The sequence below is a fragment of the Chlorocebus sabaeus genome, chromosome 9 (genome assembly GCF_047675955.1).
Source record: "Chlorocebus sabaeus isolate Y175 chromosome 9, mChlSab1.0.hap1, whole genome shotgun sequence".
Classification (NCBI taxonomy): Eukaryota; Metazoa; Chordata; class Mammalia; order Primates; family Cercopithecidae; genus Chlorocebus; species Chlorocebus sabaeus.
In genome coordinates this window covers 118198711-118225569 of record NC_132912.1, presented here as the reverse complement: position 1 = coordinate 118225569, position 26859 = coordinate 118198711, and the positions used below count along the sequence as shown (strand labels likewise).

The window sequence follows — 26859 nt, the reverse complement described above, 5'->3', positions numbered from 1 at the left end:
AAAAACCTGGTACTCATCCTTAATTGATAATCACTGTGTTCATCACTTGAGTCACTCATAAGCAGTGGCAATTTTTGACACTTTCCACTCTTGTCAAGTCTTCAATATATTTTTTCTCCTTGCCTATGCCTCATTCATGCAGAAGACCTTAGAATATCCTTCAATGACAATGATAACAACAATGTCAATTTTAACATCTATCCATTGAGTGCTGCATACATTCCAGATGCTGTGCTGGATACGTCACACCGATGATTGGATTTAGTCTTAGAAATCCTTCAAGATAGCATATATTATTCTTATTTGAGAAAAGAGGAATCCAATCCTCAGAGATTTTGAAGTTCATTGCTTATAGTCACACATGGAGTAAGTCGTAGTATCCAAATACAAATCCAGCTACTTAAGCCTCAAAGTTTTTTCCTTTCCATATGCTGGCAGCTCTGAGTGTGCCCACTATCTCATAATCATTCTGTTTCAATATCCGTTCTCTAATCCTGCCTGCAGAATTAAAGGAAATCTATTTTTTTAAAAGTCAGTGATACTAACCTTTCCAACCATAGAAGTGATTTTAACATAGGTACCCTTTATGTAATATTCAACATTTTAGGGGACACTTTTCTCAGAATTTGTTTTCAACAGAAAGTCACCATGATTTTATAGAAATTATATAAACTGGTGTTTTCTCTACTATCAGACTTTAACTTCTCAACTGACAATACTAATCATTCATTAAAACTCTCTCCTGAATACTTTCTTTCATTTTGTTTTGTTTTGTTTTGCTCAATACTTCCTAACTCAATATAGGTTCAACGAATATAGGTTACATTCCAAATTCCCTCTTTTAAATTATAGACATTCCTTAAAATTCACTTCATGCAATTGTGCTCTTTTCTCTTGCCCTCAAAGAGAAAGTGCAGTTATTTTCATGATTTCAACTATGACCTCAATTAAAATGATTTCCAAATCTGCATCTTTACATCTGTCAAAATGAGAGCATCTTATCCTTGAAAGGGATATAAAAGATTTCTTAGTTCCAAGTCCCTCCCAGGAAGGAAGTTCCCAGTACAGCTCTGATAGTGATCCAGCACCTAATTAAATACTCATTGTAGCTGAGAAGTTGAGAAGTTGCTGACTCACAACTTAGTGCATTCTATTTCTAGTTAATTCAAATTTTGAAAATATTCTTTTTTTTTTTTTTTTTTGAGATGAAGTCTCGCTCTGTCACCCAGGCTGAAGTACAGTGGCACAATCTTGGCTCACTGCAACCTCTGAACCTCTGCTCCCGGATTCCAGCAATTCTCCCACCTCGGCCTCCTGAGTAGCTAGGATTACAGGCATAGGTTACGTTCCAAATTCCCTATGGAATTTGGCTAAATTTTTTGTATTTTTAGTAGAGACTGGGTTTCACCATGTTGGCCACACTGGCCTCGAACTCCTGACCTCAGGTGATCTGCTGGCCTTGGCCTCCCAAAGTGCTGAAATTACAGGCATGAGCCACCATGCCTGGCCAATATTCTGACTTCTATCAATCAGTGCTGTGTCTGCCTTCTAGGTTAAACAAAATCAGCCCGCTGCATGCTAAAACGTCTTTATATATTTAAAGAATAGACAGGTTTTTTTGTATGGAGGATTGCCTCAAGTCCAGTGTCTCTCAACAAGGAATGTTTTTGTTCTCCAGGCGATATCTGGCAGTGTCCAGAGACATTTTTGGGTTTCACCACTTGACAGGCATCTAGTGGAATGCTACGTAAATATCATACGATATATAGGTCGCCTTTCCAACAGCATTTTCCCAGCCCAGAATGCCAATATTGCCAAGGTTAAGGAACCTTTCTCTAGTCTGAATTATCATCATAGTGGTTATAATTCTGTTGTTATACCCGGATTAATAGTGTAACTTTTTTTTTTTTTTTTTTTTTTTAAGAATCTCACTCTGTCACCCAGGCTGGAGTGTAGTGGTGTGATCTCAGCTCACTGCAGCCTCTGCCTCCCGGGTTCAAGCAATTCTCTTGCCTCAGTCTCCTGAGTAGCTGGGACTACAGACGCGTGCCACCACACCTGGCTAATTTGTTTTGTATTTTTGGTAGAGACGGGGTTTCATCATGTTGGCCAGGATGGTCTCGATCTCCTGACCTCGTGATCTGCCTGCCTTGGCCTCCCAAAGTGCTGAGATTACAGGCATGAGCCACCATGCCCAGCCAGTGTAACTCTTAAGATGTGGTACTGAGAATGGACGCTGTAGATATGGTTGGAGGGTTCATTTATCTGAATTTCACTCAGACCATGATACCCTTAAGAATTATGACAAAAATATTAATATCACCTCAAACCTACCATGTCCAAGCTTAACCATTAATAATGTTCATGATTAGAAAAGCAACTAACATCTATTGAGTAATATGTACCAAGCACTATGCTGAGTGTTTTACATGAATTATCTCTTTAATTCCTATAATTACAGATGATAAATCATGTATACTGTCATGTGGTCATTGAAAACATGGGAAAGCTAAGTCACAGAGAGTTGAAGTAAATCCTCTAAGGTTCAAAGTATTAAATTGCAAGTTGTTCCCTTTGCCCTCACTTCTCTGTTTCACCATTACTTTCCAGCTAAAATGTTAAAAACAACTTACATTTCAACTATATCATCCCTTACACACAGATACCAGATCCTGTCAACTGTTTCTTTCAGAATATCTGTTGTAGTAAAAATAGTATATATAGAAAAGTTACTTATATTTAGTAAACCCAACTTAAATACCAAAATGCATTTTTATTTGATTAATAATTCACAACATTCCTCTTCCTTAAGAGTTACATAATAAAGATTCAGTTTGAGACGGGAATACTAGTTGAATTTCTCATGAGGAGCTTAAATTTTTTCTTATCTAAACTTTATGACTCAAGTGAACATCATTTTGTAATGACATTCAAGGACAGCATAAAATATACAACTTTCATAATTTCACTTCGTTGGAACAAGGAGTTATATACTTTAAGGGTTCGTATCAGATGCTTTCTATGCTAATTCCTATTAGGTTAGCAGTAAAAGAGCTAACATGATGTAAAAACTTGGCTGCTAAAATCAATAAACAGTTTAAGAAAATACTTTTAAAATAATATTCTCATAATTTCCAATAAATATCAAAAATCCAGTAAAATATATCTTACTACTTGGCATATAATAGTTGTCAATACATTTTTACTAAATAAATGAAATTTTTATTTTATTTTATTTTTTTGAGACAGAGTCTCGCTCTGTCGCCCAGGCTGGAGTGCAGTGGTGCGATCTTGCCTCAGTCTCGCGAAATTGCTTTTTTAATTGATTTGAATAACATCATTTTTTCTAATACTGAATGTCTCATTTGGCATTATTATCCTTATATAGGGTAATACTTTATCGATGTTCTTGATTTCTAATAAATTACATTGCAAACAAAAGTGACAGTTCTCTTAAAAAATATACGTACAAACAAAAATCAGTTTATTAAGAACACTTGCTTTGTTAAAAAACAAAACAAACAAGCAAACAAACAATAAATATTTGTCATATTTATTCAGCATAGTTAAAAAGTCACATTCTTCCTTTGGTGACTACTAGAGAGTCTCCGTCTTTATTGACAATCTTGGACACCTGAAGAATGACAGAATTTCCATCATCTGAATTTCTTGAATGACCATGTGAAGCAGTGTCCTGTATTCCATGCTATCCCTTCTGATATAGTTTGGATATTTGTCCCGACTCAAATCTCAGGTTGAATTGGGTAATCACCAGTGTTGGAGGTGGGGCCTGGTATTCGGGTCGGGGAACAGATCCTCCATGGCTTGATGCTGACTTCACAAAAGTGAGTGAATTCTCCTAAGATCTGCTCATTTAAAAATGTGTGGCACTTCTCCTCCCCTAACTCTCTTGCTTGCTCCTGCTTCCGCCATGTGACAAGCCTGTCCCCCCTTCGCCTTCTACTATGATTGATGGGACAGAGAAGCTTTGCAAACTTTTATTGTGTTAAATGACAGATTTGTAGGTTTGTGTATCCTAGTTAGCTTTTCTCTCTCTCTTGAATCAAAGGGTTTAATGGGTAACATTGAACATTAGTATCTTTTAATTTGGTATTGTGGCAAATTTGTCAGAAAAAAATAAGTATTTACGGCTTTCTTTCAGGTCTTCTTTTTCTATTATATTATGCAAAAGTTTTTATGCTACATGATATAGATATTGGTGGGATAACTGGGCTTTCTTTTTTTAAAAAAAAATATGTTGTATGATAATAATATCAAAAGATCTGAAAGGTTCAACACCCCTCAGTACAATCCGCCCAAAGGAAATAGGGAGTAAAAAGAAGAAAGAAAGAAAGAAAGAAAACAAATATTAAAAAGAAAGTACATCAGCTACAGTAATAAAAAAGGGAAGCATAAAAACTTAGGGAGAGATATTTCAACGATTTGATTTTATTATTCATAAAATGGTCACTTTGAAAGGACTGTTAATGTAAAACAATTACATTGTTAAAGTAAAAAAAAGGATTGTTAATTGTTAATGTAATAGAAGATGGAACTTATTAGGTAATCTTATTTAGGTAAAATTAAAAGAATTCAATATAAGTAACACAGTGTGCTGTAAGGTTACATTGTAATGCAGGTTGCTAGTGACAAATAAATACCCTCTGGTGGTAATCTAGTTGGCCAATTGCAAAAAGAGATAATATTGTCGCTATTTTATAGCAATTTGAGGTTAACTGATCATAAATGTCAAGTCTTAAGTACATATTTTAAAAGATGGTTTGGACATATTATTTTATTTCACTGAAAAATGTTAGAAAATGAAGAAATTTACCTCCTAATAACTGTTATTCCACAAAATGTCTTTAAATTTCATACCTTCACAACATTTAATGGATTTTTTTCTTACCGACTAAAATATTAACAGAATACACTTCTAACTTAAAATGCAATAAAAGCTATGAATATTAAAAAGAAAAAAATTGCTTATATGTTCAAGTCATCAGTTTGAAAAAAGATGAAAAATCAAAAAAGCCCAGTGGTTGAATGTGGTAAATAATACACTCATAGAAAAAATTGGTACAAACTTCTGAGGGTTGTTAAGCAAGAGTTACTGAACCTTAGGAGCACTATCAGTTAAGATTATTTCAAATGCAAGTAACAGAAAACCTAACTCGAACTGGTACAAAGAAGAGATCTACATGAAGTTTACACTCTCTGGTATGAACTGAATTGTGTTCTCAAATTCATATGTTGAAGCCCTAACCCCCAGTGTGGCTGTATTTGGAGAGAGGGCCTTTAGGACATATTTAGGTTTAAATGAAGTTAATAAACATGGGATCCTGATCTGATATAATTAATGTCCTTAAAGGAGAGGCACCAAAGAACTTGCATACTCTGCCTCTCTTCCTGCATGCATGGAGGAAAGGCCATGTGAGTACACAGTGTGAAGGCAGGCATTTGCAGAGCCAGGAAGAGAGGTTTTACCAGAAACCAATAATTGGCACCCTGATCTTGAACTGCCTACCCTCCAGAACTGGGAGATAATATATTTCTATTGTTTAACCCACTTAGTCTGTGTTGTTTGGTTATGGCAGCCCAAGCAGACTAAGACACTTCCCAAAGTCCAAAAGAAGAAAAGTTCCAGGTTTGGTCTGATCAGGGTCCTAGATACATTTTCTTATGATTCTCTGGACTATGCATAACACTACACACCAACTTTATTTTCAGGCTTGTTTAACTCTTAGGAACAAAAATGATTGCAGCAGTTCCAGGGTTTATATAATACACTATTATACATGCCCACTCCTTACCAAACACTGACAATGCAATAAATGGCACTGGCACAACCATGAAGCTGGTGAGAGATAAATCCCATTCAAATTGGATGGTTTGCTACACATCCACATGGAGGGAGTTAAATGAAGGCTGGAAAAGAATACAATCCACTAGATATCATTTATGAAAAATTTATAGAAGACTACCTAAATTAACCTCCCTGCCACGGCTCTGTAACAGATTTTGAGTCTACAGAGCATCTTTAGTAACTCTTAAATATTTTCCTAAACCTCTATAGAAAATAGAGTAGTCTCAAGCCTCATCTGATGGAGTATTAGAAAGACTCATATCTAATAAGGAAAATCTTCCTGGGTAAGTCCTATTACAAGTAGCCTACCTGGATAATACCTTATTCTTTCAAACTTGCAACAAAAAGTGACAAAGGACAATGTATACAGTGTTTCTTCCTACAATGTATACAGTGTTTCTTCCTACATTAAATGTGTTTTGAAACATATCTTTTAAAACCATATAGTTAGGACAAAAGTTTTAATTATTTCGAAAACCTTTTCTAAATCATTAGTGTATAACACAATAGAGAAACCCTAAATATATAGCTCAATAAACTATCACAAAGACAATATACCCTTGAAACCACCAGCTTGAAAAAACAGAACTTAATTCAATCTCTCCTTCTCAAAAAGAACTATCATATTTATTTTTAATGCTATATCTTAGTTTTGTCTATTCCTAAATTTTTTACAAATATAACACTATCATATTTATTTTTTTGTTTCTGTCTCTATCATTCAACACTATGTTTGTGTTACCTATTTTGATCCTTTGGCATTCGTTTTTTTCCCCCCCATTGCTCCATATTATATGAGTATATTTTTCCATCCTATTATTTTTGGGTATTTTGATTATTCCCAGTTTGGGGCATGTAAAACATGCTTCTATAAATATGGTTCACATGGCTTTGATGACATGGAATTGTTGGGCCATAGAGTATATGTAAATTCAACTTTAGAATATAATGTCTACTTGTTTTCAAAGCCATCGCATCAATTTCTAGTGTACTAAAAGTATTAATAGTTCCACATCCTCTCCAACACTTGGTATTATTTGTCTTTTTCTTTTTATCCACTGTAGTAGGCATATAGTAGTATGACATTGTGGTTTTAATTTGAAGTCCCAGATAAAAATTAAGTCGAGTGCACTTGCGTATTTTGTTGGACACTTGGATGTCTTCTTTTGTGACGTGTATGTCAGTTTGTTGTCATTTTTGGAGGAGTTTTCAGACTATTTTTAATTGATTTATATGAGTTACATAGTGTGAATATAAGGCCTTTGCCTTTTATACAGTTTGCAAATATTTCATACCACTGTGTGACTTGACTCATTATAATGTGAATGGTGTCTTTTGATAAGAAAAAGTGGTTTTTTTTGTAGTCTAATTTTGTTATAGTATTTTATGTGTCCTGTTTAAGAATCCATTCTATATTCTAATGTTATGAAGAATAATTCCTACATTACCTTCTAGATGCCTCATTGCTTTTACCTTTCCTCCTAGAATTTATTTTATATTTGAAGCAGGGATCAAATGTCACTTTTCCCATATGCATAGGTAATAGATCTAGTACCTGATGAAAGTTTTCTTAAAGTACTAAACATTGAGAGATAGTCCTTGACTTGGTAATTAAGAATGACTACTTCCATTAGAGCCCTCTCCACTGTTCTTTTTTTTTTTTTTCTAGATGGAGCTTTGTTCTTGTTGCCCAGGCTGGAGTGCAATGGCATGATCACTACAACCTCAGCCTCCCGGGTTCAAGCGATTCTTCTGCCTCAGCCTCCTGAGTAGCTAGGATTATAGGCATGTGCCATCGCTCCTGGCTAATTTTTGTATTTTTAGTAGAGATGGGGTTTCACTATCTTGGCCAGGCTCATCTCAAACTCCTGACCTCATGATCCACCTGCCTCACGTTCCCAAAGTGCTGGGATTACAGGTGTGAGCCACCACGCCTGGCCTCTGCTGTACCCTTTAATCCATCTCTCTTGTACTACCTTGACTTTAAAAGGGATTGAGGTCTTGTTTATACTCTATACATAATGTTGATATTCTCTATAGAGATATTTTGTTTTATCCATCTGGAGGCTATGGTCACGATGTATCCAAAGCTTTTGAAGTGCTTCTTGAGTCTGTCCAGCAGGAGGGTCACCCACTGTTCAGTCCAGGGCCAAAGCAGAGTTCTACCTATGAGCTCAGTTCTCAAATTCTTTGGTATGATAATGTTAATTAGGATCAGATTAGCACACAGGCAGCTCAGGGGTGATCCCAGAAGTTTATAAAGCATCTGATGGGAAGGCTTTTCTATCTCCATTATCTCTCAGGTCCTTTCTGGTTTTGTGGGCTCTACTTTTCCATCATATGGCCAGAAACTACACCCTTTTCCTATTGCGCCACGTTTTGTGCTGGGAGGACAGATAAGAAGGAAATCAACAGGGTTTATCTTGGCTCTCTGTGACCAGAGCTCCCCTATGATTAGAAGAATATTCCTTTCCCTTGGGATTTTGGTTCTTACAGCTTCCTGCTGTGAGCCATTTTGCTGCTGCCCATGTTCCTGCTTCAGACTGACTGCGGTATGGGTGAGTGAATTGAGGAAAGGGAAAAATGGAAGGGAGGTCTCCCTCATTCTCTATGACTTTAAGAGTTCCCTTTTCTACATCATGGGCCAGAACTAGAGGACTTTTCCCTGTCCAAACTATAGTAGTTACTTTCAAGTTTCAAATTGCATTGACTTCAAGGTCAGGGGGCACTAAAGGGGAAAAATGGCAAACTTCTAGACAGTTCAACAGTACTTTGAATTCAGGTGTTCTCTGCTCTGCCTGCTGATATCATATACCAAATAGCTGCCCATGAATTTTGTCCAGGTTTTATGGTTGAGTTCAGTTAGAGAAAAAGAGACGTGTGTTTACACACTCTTACCCGGGACTGGAACCCTATGGTGAATGTTTGACAAAGTTGCAAAAGCATTTCAAAATGGAAAGGATAGTTTTATAACAAATCATGGCGGAACAACTGGATATCCACATATGGAATAATCAGCATTGAATTACACCTCAACATAAACAAAAAATAACTGAAACAGATCACAGATCTAAATGTACAACATAAAAATACAGTCACGTGTCACTTAACAATGGGGATATGTTCTAAGAAATGCATCATTAGACAAATTTCATCCCTGTGCAAACATCTTAGAGTGTGCTTAAACAAACACTGATGGTGGCCAGGAGCGGTGGCTCATGCCTGTAATCCCAGCACTTTGGGAGGCCAAGGCGGGAGGATCACGAGGTCAGGAGATGGAGACCATCCTGGCTAACATGGTGAAACCCCTTCTCTACTAAAAATACAAAACACTAGCTGCGTGTGGTGGCGGGCGCCTGTAATCCCGGTTACTTGGGAGGCTGAGGCAGGAGAACGGTGTGAACCCAGGAGGGGGAGCTTACAGTGAGCCAAGACTGCGCCACTGCACTCCAGCCTGGGTGACAGAGCGAGACTCTGTGTCAACAAACAAACAAACAAAAACACTGATGGTATACCCTACTACACATGAAAGCCATTGGTATAGCTTATTGTTACTAGGGTACAAACCTATATAGCATGTTACTGTATTGAATACTGTAGGTAATTATAACACAATGGTTTTTGTGTATCTAAACATATCTAAACATAGAAAAGGTACAGTAAACATACAGTAATATAATCTTATAAGTACTATCATATATGTGGTCTTTGGCCAAAATGTTATGTAGTGCATAATTGTATAAAACTCTTAGAAAGAAATCTATGTAAACTTGAGTTAGGGAGAGTCCTTGGATATGACATCAACAGCATAATCAATTTTTTTAAAAATGCATTAAATTGAATTTTATAAAAACTTAAACTTTTCACTACATTAAAGATACCATTAAGAGAATGAAAAGACAATTCAAAGACTGAGGGAAAATATTTGCAAATCACATCTGGCAAAAAGAGTTGTATCCAGAATATACAAAAAACATTCAATATTCAAAAATAAAAAGCAAAACTAAAAAGCAATTAAAAATAGGCAAAAGATTTGAAAAATACTTCACCACAGAAAATGAAAGTATAACTGATAAGCACATGAAAACATATTCAATGTCATTAGCCATTAAGGAAATGCAAATTAAAATTACCACTAGATACCACTGCACATCTATCAGAATGGCTAAAATTAAAAATGTTGACAGGACCAAGCACTGGCGAGAATGTGCAACAACTGGAACCCTGAGCTTTGCTGGTTGCAACACAAAATTGTGCAGTCACTCTCTGAAAAACAGTGGCAGTAATTATAAAGATGAATATATATCCACCCTGTGATCCAGCAACCCTACTTCCAGGTATTTATGCTAGAGAAATGAAAACTTATGTTTGTGTAAAACTTGTATGTATGTTGATCATGCAGCATTATTTATGAATAATAATAAACAAAGTGTTTATTATTTTTTTGGATTTTTTGGATAAACAAAGTGTGATATATCCATATAATGAAATACTACTGAGCAGTGAAATGAAATGGACTATTGATACAAAAAACTGCCTTGGATTAATCTTAAATGCAATAGGCTAAGGGAAAGAAGCCATTTGAATGACATTCTGGAAAAGACAAAACTGTGAGAACAGAGATCAGGTCAATGGTTGCCAGGGTGTATGGGTGGGGAGAAAGTCTAACTGCAAAGAAGGTATGGGGTATTCACTGGGGCTTTGGAATTATTCTGTATCCTGGGAGAGCCGGTAATTATAACAAATGATCCATGTGTTAAAACTCACACAACTGTACTCCCCGCAAAAGGAATTTTACTGCACAGAAATTTTTAAAAGCTTCCAACAGAAGTAAAAAACAAACAAATAATAAGGACCAAAAATATGCTGGAAAAAAAGGCAAGTAATTAACCACTGCCCCCTCTAACAATGAAAAAGGGACCGGTATATTAGGTATGAGAATACTCATGCTTTGAATTATAAATGTAAAAGGAAGCTTTTAAACAGTGGAGTTAATAATTTATGTTTAAAATAACCACTTTGGCTAATTTACATACAATATATTGATAGAAAGACAGTAGAACTGAGGTTCATGTAGAGCATTAAGGAAAGAGGATTTCAGTGAGTCCCAAGTATTCAAGTGAGTTAAACAGTGATACCTATAACTGAGCTACAGAAAACTGGAAAAAAAAGACACTGTTTGCCAGTACAGTAAATTCAATTTAAAGCATGTTAAGTTTGAGGTGTAAAGCAATATTTAAGTCAAAGTGTGAAGTTATTAACATGACTCTCAGAGAAATCTATTTCAGCATCTAGCACACTAAACCTCAACTTTGTAAAGTAGATGGGGAACACTGGTTTGACTAAGTTGCAAGAAAACGTACCGTCACTAGTTTGCTCCCACTGCATTAAATATTTTGGTTTACAAGAACAGTTCGGTCCTAAATATCTACTTTATTCCACAACAAAACCATGGAGAAAATTGCTAAGTAAACTTCCAATACTGTAAGAAATCATGTATTGTTTCTACTTAGCAAAATCCATACCTTCAGGTCTCATTTCCATTAACATATCCATCATTATAATCTCATTTTTTAAAATGGAGACTTACGTGTATTTGTAATTCTTCACAGTGTCTTTACACATTTTTAAAAAACTTTCTGGCAAACATACCAGGATTATACCACTTTGATATAGAGATTCTGTGACTAAATTAGGTTTACTTTTTTCTCTAGGGAGTTACATTTTCTTCTTTTTTCTCTTTCAGAATATCTTTATGTACAACATGATTAAATGTCTTATTTTTCCCGAATCATGAACACCATACTTAGCTTTGCATTATTCTGCCCATGTGCATGCTTGCTTCCAGGTAGCCATCTTTGATTGTTTTTTTCAAGTGCTTAACTCTTATTATTTCTTTGCCTGTTGTATTCTTTAGATTCTTTTAATCTTTCATTTTTAATTCATCTAAATATGCATCATCTCTCACCACTTTATGCCCACTAAGACGGCTATAAGAAAGGCAGTTAATACAAACTTTAGTAAGAATGTGGAAAAACTGAATGTCTGATCCTTGCTGGTAAGATTATAAAATGATACATCTTCTTTAGAAAAAGCTTGGCAGTTTATCACAGTGTTTAACCTAGAGTTACCATGTGATCAACAGTTCTACTCCTAATTATATACTTAAGAGAAATGAAAACATACATCCACATAAAAACTTATACACAAACGTTCATAGTAGTATTATTCACAACAGTGAATAAAGAGCCCAAATAACAATCAGCTAATAGAGAAATAAAATGTGTTATACACATAAGATGAATTATTATTCAGCAATAAAAAGAAATGAAGTACTGATCCATACTATGTTATGGATAAGAAACATTGTGCTAAATGAAAGTAACCAGTCACAAAAGAACACGTATTTACTGTATGATTCCATTTACGTAAGATGTCCAGAATAGGCAAATCTATGGACAGAGAGTAGATTAGTGATTTTTCAGAACTAGGGGTATGTGAGAGGGAGGGGAGTGACTACCGATGAGTACATGGCTTCTTTTGGGGTTGATGACATGTTCTAAAATTGATTGCGATAATGGGTGAAGAATAACTGTGCACTTTCAATTGGTGGATTCTATTATATGTGAATTGTATCACCAAATAAAACACAAATTAAAATTAGAAATTGGAAAATATGTTTAAAAATTACACAATGATAAGTAAAAGTAAAAATGTTAAAGATTTTTAGTTCTCCTATATGATTCAGGAGGATAAAAGAGATACCGATTAATATTATTGTTAGGTAGGGAAATATGCTTGTTAAAATTTAAGAGTAATCATTAAATAAAAAATATAAAACTATAATTCCTAAACTGCTAAAAGGAAAATAAAAGAATATTAGAAGCTCACTCAATTAATAAAAATCAGAGAGAAGAAAAAAGAAAATTTCCATTTATTTCCCTGTCACATAAAATTAAGAGATTCTCAAATTATTAAAACAAAACAAAAACATCCAGATATTTTTGGTATAAAAGAAACACACACAAAATATAACAATAGAAGAAATGTTAAAAGATATGCAAAAAGACATAGACACATTCTAATAAAGAAATACTATATTGATGCTAAAAATGTTCTTTAACACAAAAAGTAACAATAGGAACAAAGAGAAATCCAAACAATTAAAACAATAATTCAACTCCACTCTCAGTAAAGGATAGAACAATCAGACAGAAGATAGAAAAGGAAACAGAGGTCTAGAGCAATGAAATAAATCACCAAGATCTAATAGATATATACAGGATACTCTATATAAAAACAACAGAATACATATTCTCCTGAAGGGCACAGGAGACATTCTCCAGGACAGAATATATGTTAGGTAACAAATTATATCTTGATAGATTTTAAAAGATAAATGTACAAAGTATCTTCGCCACCCACAGTGAGATAAAGTTAGAAATCAATAACAGAAGAAAAACTTGAACATTAAAAAATATATGGAAATTACCAACACACACTTGATCAATGGATGAAAGACAAAATCACAATGAAATTAGAAAATATTTAGAGAAATGTGAAAATTAAAACACAACATACCAAAACTCATGGAACCCTGTAAAGCAGTGATAAAAGGGAAATTTATAACTATAAATATACTAAAAAAGAAGAAAGATCTCAAATACACAACTTAACTTTACAACTTAAAGGACTAGAAAAAGAAGAACAAACTAAATTCAAAGGTAGCAGAATGAAGGAAATCATAAATATTAGAGCAAGATAAACAATAAAGAAAATAGAAAAACAATAGAGAAAATCAACAATGCCAAAAGTTGATTCTTGAAAAAGAGCAACAAAATTGGCAAACCTTTAGTTAGACTGACTAAAAAAAATAAAAGAGAAGAAAACTCAAATTACTAAATTTAGAAATGAAAGTGGGGTCATTATTGCCAATTCTACAGAAATAAAAATGATTACAGAAGAGTATGATGAACAACTGTACACTAATAAATTGGATAAGCTAGGTGAAATGGACAAATCCCCAGAAACATAAAACCTACCAAGGAATAGAAAATGGAATAGATCTATAACCAGTAAGGAGATTGAATCAGTAATCAAAAATACCACAACAAAGAAGCCCTGAACTCAATGGCTTCACTGATAAATTCTACCCAATCATTTAAAAAATAACTGATACCAATGCTCAAACTATTTCCAAAAAGTGAAGAGGAAGGAACAATTCCTAAATCATTCTATAAGGCCAGCATACTACATATTAATGTCTACAGAATGCAGCTGAAGCAGATTATTTTTAGAAATAGGAAGGGGAAGGAAGGAAGGAAGGAAGGAAGGAAGGAAGGAAGGAAGGAAGGAAGGGAGGGAGGGAGGGAGGGAGGGAGGGAGGGAGGCAGGCAGGCAGGGAGGCAGGGAGGGAGGGAGGGAGGGAGGGGAAAGAAGGAAAAAAGGAAGGAAGAAAGGAAGGGAGGTAGGCAGGGAGGGGAAAGAAGGAAGGAAGGAAGGAGAAGGAAGGAAGGAAGAAAGGGGAAGGAAGGAGAAGAGGAGAAAGAAGGAAGGAGAAGAGGAGAAGGAAGGAGAAGAGGAGAAGGAAGGAAGGAGAAGAGGAGAAGGAAGGAAGGAGAAGAGGAGAAGGAAGGAAGGAAGGAGAAGAGGAGAAGGAAGGAAGGGAGGGAAGGAGGGAAGGAAGGAAGGAAGGAAAAATAGGCAAAATTCTCAATAAAAGGGTAGGCACAATTCTAATATAGAAAAAACTTCAGAGTATTAATATTGAAAATATGTCAATGAATTTGTAAAATGAAACAAAGAGGACAATTTCCATTAAAAAGTCAATTACCAACTAGGTCAAGAAAAAATTAAAAACCTGCATAGACACAAATATTACTGAAAGTTAGTCAAATTTAAAAACCTACCCTCAAAAATATAAACTACAAAAAAATAAATACAAACACATTAACAAAATCATTTTTTACAGGTTTTATACGTCAGTTCTATCAACCATCACACAACAAATAACTCTATTGTGCCAACCACTAAGATATACTTCTCTGGCCAGGCACGGTGGCTCACACCTGTAATCTCAGCACTTTGGGAGGCCGAGGTGAGCGGATCACTTGAGCTCAGGAGTTTGAGACCAGTCTGGGCAACATGGCGAAACCCTGTCTCTACCAAAAATACAAAAAAATTAGTCAGGCGTGGTGGCATGCACCTGTGGTCCCAGCTACTCGGGAGGCTGAGGTGGGAGGATCGTTTGAGCCTGGGAGGCAGAGATTGAGTGAACTGAGATTGTGCCATTACACTCCAGCCTGGGAGGCAGAGTGAGACCCCATCTCAGAGAAAAAAAAAAAAAGTACCTATTTGATCCCTGATGGCAAAGAGCATAACTGATTAGTGGCCCCAGCTACTGCACTCTGAAATCCATCATTTTATTCACACGGAGCCCATGCTTCCCAAGGGCTATCCTTAGTCAAGGACTAGACATGGCAGAGATACCAAGGCAGGCCTGTTCCTGGGAGATGGAACACTCCTCTGATGGGTGACCTTTGCTCAAGGGTGCACCACTGGCATTAAACATTCTTAGAAGTGCCCTACATTCTCAGGTTCTTTCACTCACCTTCCCTTTCTTCCTTCTCTCCCTCACAAAGGCAGGTAGGCATTGTGGTCTAAAGGTTTCCCATTATCTCCCCTCCTCTCTCCCAATTTCCCCTTACAGGAGTTCCCCTAACACATTTATTGCTTATCTTATCTCATCTTGGCTTCTGCGTCTCAGAGGACTTATGGTCCAAGAAAACAGAAAGTAAGATGGAGATGAGGAATTGATTCACTCACTGATTGGCAGGCTAAGAGGACAACATCCATCTTGGTGGGTGGAACACACTTCCTGGCAGAAGACTTAACTTGCTGGATTTCACTGGTAGTGACCTGAGAAAATGCCCTGATAGAGAAAAAACTTGAAGGTACAGCAATTCAGGCATTTGGAAGATGGGGAAAACACCTTCAAAAGAGAGTGGAGTAGACTGATTATCATTATGTTGTACTGATACCTGCAGAGGGATAATGAGAGACTGAAGGCCATTAAAAAACCTTACTGGCTAAATAAAAGAGCGAGTGGGTCTCTTTCATAGCTTTAAATGAGGCCCTGATGACTGACAGCAGAAATACCAACATGAATGACCAGCAGGATGATGATCTAATTGTTATAGAATTGCAGAGCTCTGGAGATGACAGAATGCTAAGCCAAAGAAGTGTTATGCAAAAGGGCCATGGTTTAGGAGACCTAGGAACCTGAAATATGGGATAGGAATATCTGAATGAATGCTTCTGAGGATGTTGGTTTTACCACCCGCTTTCCTAGTAATACTTAGCATTTTGTTATGCTGGAAGACACTAAAGAGTTCTCTTCTCTCTTAGGTAACAGGTGCCCCCTCACAAGCTGTCACCACTTCTTTTCTTGGCTGCCAGACTGATAAGTGGGATTAAATCACAGCATGACCCAACTGAGCCTGATAAGAAAGAAAATGGATTGCACAATTGAAGCAGGTGCAAGATTTAGGGAGCATGTACTGGCAGGAGCTGTGGAAGTATGACCAGATTTAAATATTTGATAAAGGGCAACAAAATGTTAAGACTGGATAAATAAAAATTCATTGATTTTGGTGCACATTTTCAGGACCACAGAGATGTAATAGCCTACTGAGGATTCCAGGGAATAGAGCAAACTTGTTGCTAGAGTGACTCGTAGAAGCCTGAAAAATGCAATGTCCAGTACAAGTGAAATTGAAATGCCTGAGTTTTCCTGGTTTATGGAAGAGAAAGTTATAAAAACACTGAGAGAAGGGGATACGCTGGAATGGTTCATATTATATGAGGCCAGAAGAACTACCAGGTTGTGTTCCATGGGAGGACTGAGAGGACACCCTACGCATTAAGGCTGTTATGAATATGCTGATGAGAGAGGCACTAGTATTATAAGGAGGCTTAGAGTTGGCTCTCCTCTTCAGAGCAGGCCTGAAAATAAGAGAGAGAGTGACAGGGCTAGGTTTGTTAATTGCCATAAAAAGATGGAGACCCAGAGTTAGAGGACAGGTGTCAGTGCTTAACTGCCAGAATCCAGAAACCACAATTACCACAATTAGATCAACAAGACTGGATGAACTGCCAAGGGGGTTGGCTCACAAAGAGTTGTAAGAATTCTTAATAAACCATGGTATTCTGAAGGGCAAAATAGGTGGGCAGCTAACAGTGGTACTATTTAACATCTGGTTTCCTTTTAAGCGAGAATGAAGGAACAGGAGACTGAGGGTTGTTGCTTCAATGGAGGGCCATGTTTCTCTTCACAGTTCCCAGATTTCAGCTAATTTTCAAATTCAAAACCTATTAACTAATCAGGTGACTGAGTCCATAGAAGGAAGTTCCCTGAAACATTTTGAAAAGTGGGTAAAATGATCCCTGAAAATACCTACACCATATACTTGATTATATACACAGGTATACGCATGAGAATATATAGACAGTACAGGAGGAATAAGCAGACATTTTAACTTTTATTGGACATGAGGGTAGAAGTGACAGAGACAGCCAAGCATTCAAAATATCATCCTGGCCTCTTACTAGAGTTGGGGTGTTCAGGGGGTGGGGGCACATAACAAATTCTGACTAAATTCTTGCTCACAGTGTGCCCACTATGTCAATGGATCCACCCTTTGGTCATTTCCCCACTCTTTAAGTGTATAAACAGACCTGATGTACAAGGTAGCTGGAATAACCCCTACACTGTGTCCAGGGTTATAGGATAAGATCAGTCATAGTGGAAAAGACCAACTGGTAATCTCTGAAACTATCCCCAACTGGACAAGTTAATAAATGCAAAATGTTATGTCATCCAGTGATATAGAAAACTAATGCCACCATTAAAAGTCTGAAAGGTACAGGGATAGTAGTCTCTACCAAATTTCCATTTATTTCTTTACAATAAACAATTCAGACTTTCCTGACTCAGATACATCTACTTTTCCATTTTACAAATTTTAAAAATAATTCTTTTCAATTTTTGAATCATTTACTATATTATTTCACAGCAACAACAACAACAACAACAAAATCCTTTAGTTCAATAAATAAAAGGACTGAGATTTAGAGAAGCTAGGTGACTGCCATAGTTTGGATATTTGACCCTCCAAATAAAACGTTAAAATTTGACACCCCATGTTAGAGGTGGGGCCTAATGGGAGGTGTTTGGTTCATGGGGGTAGATCCATCATGAATGGATTGGTGCCATCATTGTTTCTCATGTTCTCATGAGAGCTGGTAATTTAAAAGAGTCCGGAACTTCTCTCCTCTCTCTCTTGCCTACTTTCTCACCATATGATCTCTACACATACCAGCTCCCCTTCCTTTTCCACCATGAATGGAAACAGCTTGAGGCCCTCACCAGATGCAAATGCCAACACCATACTTCTTGCACAATCTGCAGAACCATGAGCCAAGTAAACCTCTTTCCTTTATATATTACTCAGCCTCAGGTATTCTTTTATAGCAACACAAATGGACTAAGACAGAAAATTGGTACCAGGAAGTGGCATGTTGCTATAAAGATACCTAAAAACGTCAAAGTGGCTTTGGAACTGGAGTGCTCATAAGATAGGAAAATGAGGGAAAGTTTGGGACATCTTAGAGATTGGTTAAGTGGCTGTGACCAAAATGCTGATTGAAATATAGACCGTAAAGGCCATGTTGAGGGTCTCAGACTGAAAGGAGGAAATAATTCAGAACTGAAGCAAAGATAACCTTTGTTATGCCCTGTCAAATAACTTTGCTACATTGTGTCCATGCCAAGCAGCAGTGCTAAAGAAGTGATGTGGCTGCTTTTAACAGCTTATGTTCACATGTGGGAGCAAATGAATAACCTAGAGTTGGAATTTATAATCAAAAGGAAAGCAGGGGATAACAGTTTGTAGAATCTTCAGCCTGGCCATGTGGCAGAGAAGGAAAGAGTGTTTTCAGAAGAGGACACCAAGAGTGCTGGGGTAGCAAACACTTGTTAAAGAAAGTAGCATGAATAAAAGGAGTCAGGTACTATTCATAAAGACAATGGGGAAAAGACCCTGAAGGCATGTCACAAATCTGTCACGCTTCTGGGCTTCCCATCACAGACCAAGAGACCAAAGAAGATGGTATGGTTTTGGATGACAGGCTTGGGACAACAATGTCATGCCTCATCTCTAGAAAGCGTTCCCCACATCTCACTGCTCAAATGGCCGCAGGTATTGCTCCTGCTGCCACTGAAGGAGGCTAGAAAGTATGAGTAGTAGAGGCTTGGCAGCTTCCACTGAGATTCCAGGGGATGTACTGAAAAGCCTGAGTGCCCAGCCACAAGCCTGCCATAGGGGTGGAGACCCTGCAGACAGATGCTAGTGAGGCAATGCTGAGCAGAAATATGGGGTTGGAGGGCCTGAATAGAGTACCCACCAGGGAAATGCCTAGTAGAGCAGGGCCGTGGTGCATCCATGTTCCCAGGGTGCAGGACATGGAACCAAGGGAGATAATTTTGGAGCTTTAATATTTAATGTCTTCCCTGCTAGATTTTGGATTTTCATGCAGCATGTTATCACTATATTTTGACCAATTTCTCCCTTTTGGAATGAGATGTTTACTCAATATCTGTTCCAGCATTGTATCTTGGAGATAAAAAACTTGATTTTGATTTTACAGGCTCACAACTGAAAGGAACTTGCTTTGAGTCTCAGGTGTGAGTCTGGACCCTGGACTTCTGAGTTGATGCTGAAACAAGTTAAGACTTCTGGGAAGTATTGGGATTAAATGATTATAATTTATATGTGAGAAGGACATGAGGGATTTGAGGGGCCAGGGATAGAATGCTATAATTTTAATATTTGAACCTCCAAGCCACATATTGAAATTTGATGCCCAATGTTGGAGGTTGAGCCTAATGAAAGGTGTTTGAGTTGCAGGGGCAGATCCCTCGTGAATGACTTGGTGGTGTTCTCACTCTATGAGTTCCCATGAGAGCTGGCTGTTTTAAAAGAGTCTCTGGCTCTCACCTCTTCTCTCCCCATGTGATTGCTACACATGCCAGCTCCCCCTCCTCTTCTGCCATGCGTGGAAGCAGTTTGATACCCTCACCAGATGCACATGCTGGCACCCTACTTCTTGTACATCCAGCACAACTATGAGCCAAATAAACCTCTTTTTATAAATTGCCCAGCCTCAGGTATTCCTTTTCAGCAACACAAACAGATTAAAATAGTGACCTACTTAAGATGGCACAAAACATGAAGAACAGAGCCAGGCTATGTCTGGAAGTGATCTCCCTAGTACTGGCCCAATTACATTGAACTGTCAGAACTACACACAACATAGAGGTAAAATCTAACAAAGTTTGAGAACTGGCCCCTACAGAACTATGGCTAAACTGCAAAGCTGACACACTCAGCTCTTTTACCAAAATAACAGCAATAACAGTAAAAATCGCCTGATTGAGGGGTCTCCATAAATGTTAACCTGTTTTAAAATCTCTTAAAGTTTAGCATTAACTTTATAAAACTTAATAATTAATAAGCTTCAAAATATCCTGTCCATATTTTTCTTAACAATGACGTATTTTTAAGTGATCTAATTTACATTTCACTACTGGAAGAATTTAAATGACAAAAAACCCATCAAATACATTTTATCACACACAAAGATTAGAATATTTTATTTTACATTGTCAATGATGACAACATAATAAATAGGATCATCTCTAAGACATGGTACACATTAACAGTAATTTTCTTTTACTTAACAAAAGAGCTATTGAATTTAAATATGCACACAAATTCAAAAGCTTAAAATAAAAAACCTCAAGATTCAAATAATTTACATACATATTCAACTTTGTGAAATTTTGCACTTAACCAAACTTCCAGTGAATTTCCATCAAGACTATTCTGCATCAAAAAAATTTTTTTAGGCGAGACGTGGTGGCTTACACTTGTAATCCCAGCAATTTGGGAGGCCAAGGTGGGCAGATCATCTGAGGTCAGGAGACCAAGACCAGCTTGGCCAACATGGTGAAACCCCATATCTACTAAAAATACAAAAATTAGCTGGGCGTGTTGGCAGGTGCCTGTAATCCCAGCTACTCAGGAGGCTGAGGCAGGAGAATTGCTTGAACCCAGGAGGTGGAGGTTGCAGTGAGCCGAAATAGCACCACCGCACTCTAGCCTGGGTAACAGGGTGAGACCCTGTCTCAACAACAACAACGACAACAACAACAACTACTAAAGTTATTTTAATGCATTCAATAATGCTTGCTCAATTGTAACTTCTAGTACTTTCTAAAACCATATTGTAACTTTGTTAATAGCCTTAAAATTCATTTGTTTTCTGAAGTAAAAAGTTGTAAAATATTAAACATATTTGAGATGTTTCCTCAAATTTCATGTTATGGAACAAATTTAAAGTACAAATGAACTTTTTACACATATTAGGGATAAATATGTTTATCGAAATACATTATAGAAATTATAGTATTTTAAGGTGCATAGACGAACATGATTGTTTTCAGAGTAAACTGACCAATATGGCAAAGGTTTCTCTTATCAAGAGAAGTAGAAAAATGAACAAGGAATGTGTGAATTGTAGAAAATAGTTTACAAATCTGAAGGGCTGCAAATGGAAATGAGAAATTGAAATTGTTATATATGGGCCCATATGGAGGAATTAGGAGAGATATCAGAGGAAGACAGATTTCAGCTCAATTATAAAGAACAATTTGTTATCTGATGATAGAAAATGCTATCTGAGGAGCTGGTGAGCTTCCTGTCATTAAAGGCATTCAGGCATAAAACTGATCAGTGGTTGGGCAAATTATGTCCACAGGCTGAATTCAATCCACCAAGTGTTTTTATAATAAAGTTTTATTGGAACACAGCCACTCCCATTTGTTTCCATATTGGCTTTGTCCACTTTAACACTATAGAAGAAAAGTTGCATAGATGCGATGAAGACAATACAGCCCACAAATTTTAAAATATTTACTATCTGGCCCTTAATGGAAAATGTTTGCAGACTCCAGTGAATAAGGTATTAGAAATTAAAATACTTTATGGATGTCTGGACAAGACAATCAACAAGATGATGGTTACTCTGTGTTTAGAAAAGTTCCAAATACATCATCTGTGCTAAGGACTGAGTTGTGCAGGTCTTTGCTGTATGACAACCCAGCCAAGTGGGTGAGTGTTGGTTAAAATTCACACTGCGCTATTTTCAATGTTGTGTGCCATGATGTGGGCTTTCTCTGCCAGAAAAAGAAGTCATACTTGTCTAATTTGCACAAAGCCACCCAAATGACCAGCATAAAATTCAAACATGAATAACAATGTTAACAAAAATAAGATCTCTTCCAATCCAGAGGATCTACGATCTCATAACACAGTCATTCTATAACTTTAACTCCTAACCCAGAGTCTCTATATTTACATCCCATGGAAATGAAAATAAATGTTCCCTGAAAACAGTTTTCATGTTTTGAGAAATGCTACAAACTATAACCTCTACTGCAGAATGACACATTGCAAATTAGCATTTTAAAAGCTCTGAGAAAGACTGCCAGTTGAAAACCAACCAAAAGAGCACTATTTAACTTTAGGACACATAGCATTTTACAAAGTTGCTTCACTGTGGAACCCTTTTTATGAACCTACAATGAATATGTCACACAATTAACAAAATTATCTAAGAAATAAACAAATTAGTTTAGTTCTTGTAGATGTAACTAATCCATGTGATGCAGGCATTGTTAATTTCATTAATTAAAACAGGCTATACTTATTTATGTGATGGGGGACACAAAGTTATCAACTTTCCACTGAATCCATTAGCCATTAAATAGTGTTAGCAGCAAAATAATCTTGCACAAGTACATTTCAGCTATGTTCCCTCTGCTCTGTGGGATATGTTTAAGCATATAAAGCTATTCAAGACACACTCTATGATACTTTAAGGTTACAGAATTGGTCGATTATCTAACAGATTGACAGGACATATATCAGAATATAGGCTTGACAAGTTCAAAGTCAGTCAAAGCAAACTTTTACCTGAAGAAGGTGACAAAAAACTGCACAAGGTCCATGATTGTATTGTGTTGTGAGAATGCAATCTGAAAAATCAAAATAAAAAAAATTGAAAGTATGTTCTTCTCTAAAACCTGTGGTGATATTTCGTGACATCTGTAAATATAGTTTTTCTAAATCACCAAGACATTTGGATTGTCATATTATAAATCAAATATGTGATGGAATCAAAACTTCATCTAGAATACCTAATATATCCAACTGCTAATGATAGTCATAGCGTAGAATATGACATGAAATATTTTAAAAACTATTAGAAAATTACTTTAAGGATATATGCTAAGAGTTTCATGTGAAATACTATGACAGATTAAATATGCCTAACCAAAACACCCAAATTTTCAACTCAGTTAAGAAAACAGGGAATTCTCTCCCTATATATCTTCATCTGGAGAAGCTTCATATATATATATATATACACACACACACACACACACACACACACAAATGTTTTGTTACACACCATTCAAATAATAAAATACGTCACATCATTTTAAAACTTGTTAATGTTAATAAGAAGTTAATTTTAAAAGGTGAAACTAGCCAAAAAAGTTAAAATCATTCTCCATTTCTGTTAACATTATAGAGATCATACTATAACATCTGCCTTGAGGAAGAGTATTATAGTGTATCATTCAACAATATAGCATCTGGATAGAGAATAACTGATGGTGTAATGTGGCTTTTCACTTACTAGCCCTGTATATTTTGAAAAACTAGTCTATTTCTCAGTTTCCCCATATGCGAATGGTAATAATAAACGCATCTACCTTATAATGTTATAGAAAATCTAACTGAATTAATAGAAATTTAATGATTACCATAATTTCTGGCATGTAAAAGTTACAATATAAACATTATTAAACTTCTGTATCATGTATAAATGAGATGTCAGTATAAGTGAGTTTTCTCACATTGCTGAAGCTAAACCATTCAGGTATTAAAATCTCTTTTTCTGTTAATAATATTTTATGAAAATCTTTCAAAAACATAATAGAATTTCTACTGAAAAGGAATGAGTTTTCTCTCCTGCTGTAAACAGCTGGAAAACCAGGTGAAGAATATGAAACAACCAATTTCAGGCATTGGACAAGTGGCCGGAGATTATGATCCTTGAGTGAAGAAAAACAAAGGAAATGAATCCTATAATTGTCCCAGCTTTCAGTGCAAGGAAAGAACACTAAGGAATTTAAATGGCATTCTAAAATAAGGGATGTCAGTATTTCTTATGTAAAGAATTACAGTAAGTTGAGAAAATGATTCTTTGGCATGTACATGTAAGCTTAAATATAGTAATATTCATTTCCTACGAGCTTCTAAGCTATTGAATTATGAAACACTTATACAAAGGCTGAAGAAAGATACTGGCATAGGAGATTAGTTATAGGTGAAAATATCATAAAAGATTAAAGAAAAAACATCTTTTAAAGTTTAAAATAATGAATTTTCTTCCCAGGTGATTGTCCATAAGAATGTCATAGAAATGAAGCTTATCAAAGAATATTGTCAACAAGAACTTAAATCCATGGTAACAGAATTCTGGAAACAATAATTAAGAACTAACAGGAAAATCTTCAAAATGATAATATTTTGAAATCACAATAAAGAAAATTAGTTTAATTAAGCAACAGGAGGAAACCTTATACAGTGTTGATAAATATAAATGAAAAGGGGGTATAAGGAGCTTGAACAAAGGCTTAAATAAATTAGCAAATATATATATAAAAAAAGAGAACAGATGAAATAACAAATAAAATAATAAATATAACATAAAATTAACTGAATAAGATAAAGTGCAATTGCAGTAAATGTCAACAGGCTGAATCCACATTGAAAGACAGACATTTTTGCAGTAGATTAAAATATACAATTCAGCTTTATGTTTTTAGCAGAAAACACATATAGATCAGTGACACACTTTTATCCAAAATATAAAATACTATAAGAAGATATAATAGGCACTTAAAAACAAGAAAACATGTAAACCAATATTAATGGCAAAGTGAAATTCAAAGTCAAAACCTGATCAAATAAAACACTGAGACAAAGAAAATATAACAATAATAAAACAATATACATCAAAAATACAGGCCAAATAAGTAAAAACACAATGCCTGGACATATAAGGGGAATTTGATAATGACAACATTTTGGAAGAAATTATTAATATGCATATCTCTTTTAAAAGTTATCTGATCAAAGAGACACAAACTTAATCTATTTAAATCATTTAAATCATGTAAAACTATTCACGAAATAGTCACTAAACAAGTTCTGTTCTAGGTGCTAGTGATACCATTGTAATAAGACAAAGCTCCTATTATTTTGGTGTTTGTTTTCTAATAGCAGGAGGGAGAAAATAACCAGGTAAACTTGTAGCGGGATATCATAATTGTTGACAGTGGTGTTTTTAGTGGGAAAAAAAAGATGATATGGGCTAGGAGGATTTGCGGCTAATTTGGGTCAGGTGGTTAGAGCTGCTGGCCACACTAAAGGGGTGATATATGAGCTAATATCCAAATAAGAAGTTTAAAACCACACAAATGTCTGTTGCTAGAGGTTTCTCAAGTATAAAGATGATGATTAGGTTAGACATGTTTATGAAAAGTCATAAGATCTGGAATATTGTGACCAAAGGACAGAGTAGTTGTAAATAAATTCGGACTAGAAAGCAAAAAGCAAGACACATAGGTCATTGGCCATGACAAAGAGTTCAGAACATATTATAAGAACAATGGGAACCCATGGAAAGTTTTGAGCTATCGGAATGACATGATCTAACTCTCAACAAAAATATCATTCTGGCTGTTGGGTGAGAAAGAAATAACTGGGGGAATCCAGAAGATAAGAGAGGAGGATATTTGATTTTTCTAGTCATAAGGTGATAGTAGCTTGCAGAAGAGTAGCAGTCATCAAGACAAAAATAAGTAGTTGGGAATATAATTTAGAGAGAGAAGTGAGGAGACATGCTGAAGGATTAGATACGACAGGTGAATGAAGGAGAAGAATCAATCACGACTATTGCAGTTTGCTCTCACAAGAACAAGTGGAAAGATATTTCTACTTACTGAGAATAGAAAAGGGCCATGAGGATCAAGGGAGAAATAAGAAAAGAAAAACTTACTTAGAATATGCTAATGTGAAATACCTATTAAATGTTCAAGAGTAGACAGTAGCTACTAACTTGAAGCTCAGAGGAAAGGTTAGATTTAAAAATTTGGAAATCAAAGGAACATAAATGTCATTTTAAAATCACGTACTTGTATGATAGTCCCTAGGAAACAGAATAGATGCAGAAGAAATTATCTCTAAGAGGATATTCAGGGCCACCCCATCATTAGCGCTTAAAAGAAGAACTGGAAAGGTAGGTGGGAGGAAACCAGGAAAGGGTTGTGTCAAGACGGTCAAATAACAGAAATGTTGCAATAAGAAAGTAGTGGTTGATTTTGTTGGTTAAGATGAGGAGGAAAATATGGCTACTGGATTTGACAACATGAACTTTACGAGTAATTTACACAAATGAAGTTTCAACAGAATGGTGGGGATGTTAATATAAACAGAATACTATATGGAGAATGTGGAACGTGACAAAGTAGAAACAAACTACAGGCTGAACTTTCAAGAATTTATGTTACAAAACAGAGCAGAAATCAACAAGAACACAGACGATTTAAAATGTATTTTTAATCCATAGAACATTTTAAAAAGAAGACAGTAAACACTGTACAGAGAAAGTATTTTTAAAAATCTAAATGGTAGCTTTTATGAGCTGTATTAACATATTCCAATAAAATAAAATTAAAACTATAATTTCAAATATGCCCAAAACAAGCTTAACTACTTAGAAATTAACAAATGCAA

The 26859-nt window shown here is 35.9% G+C and overlaps 1 protein-coding gene across 3 annotated transcripts in view; it reads right to left on the bottom strand.

The window, feature by feature from the left end:
* Positions 1-26859, bottom strand: part of ATRNL1 (attractin like 1) — an 809729-nt gene that overhangs the window by 384268 nt on the left and 398602 nt on the right. For all 3 annotated transcript variants that reach the window (XM_038008819.2, XM_073019389.1, XM_007964178.3), the window contains one exon: positions 22963-23024. In XM_038008819.2, the coding sequence (XP_037864747.1) occupies positions 22963-23024 (62 nt within the window). The remainder of the gene's footprint in view (positions 1-22962; positions 23025-26859) is intronic.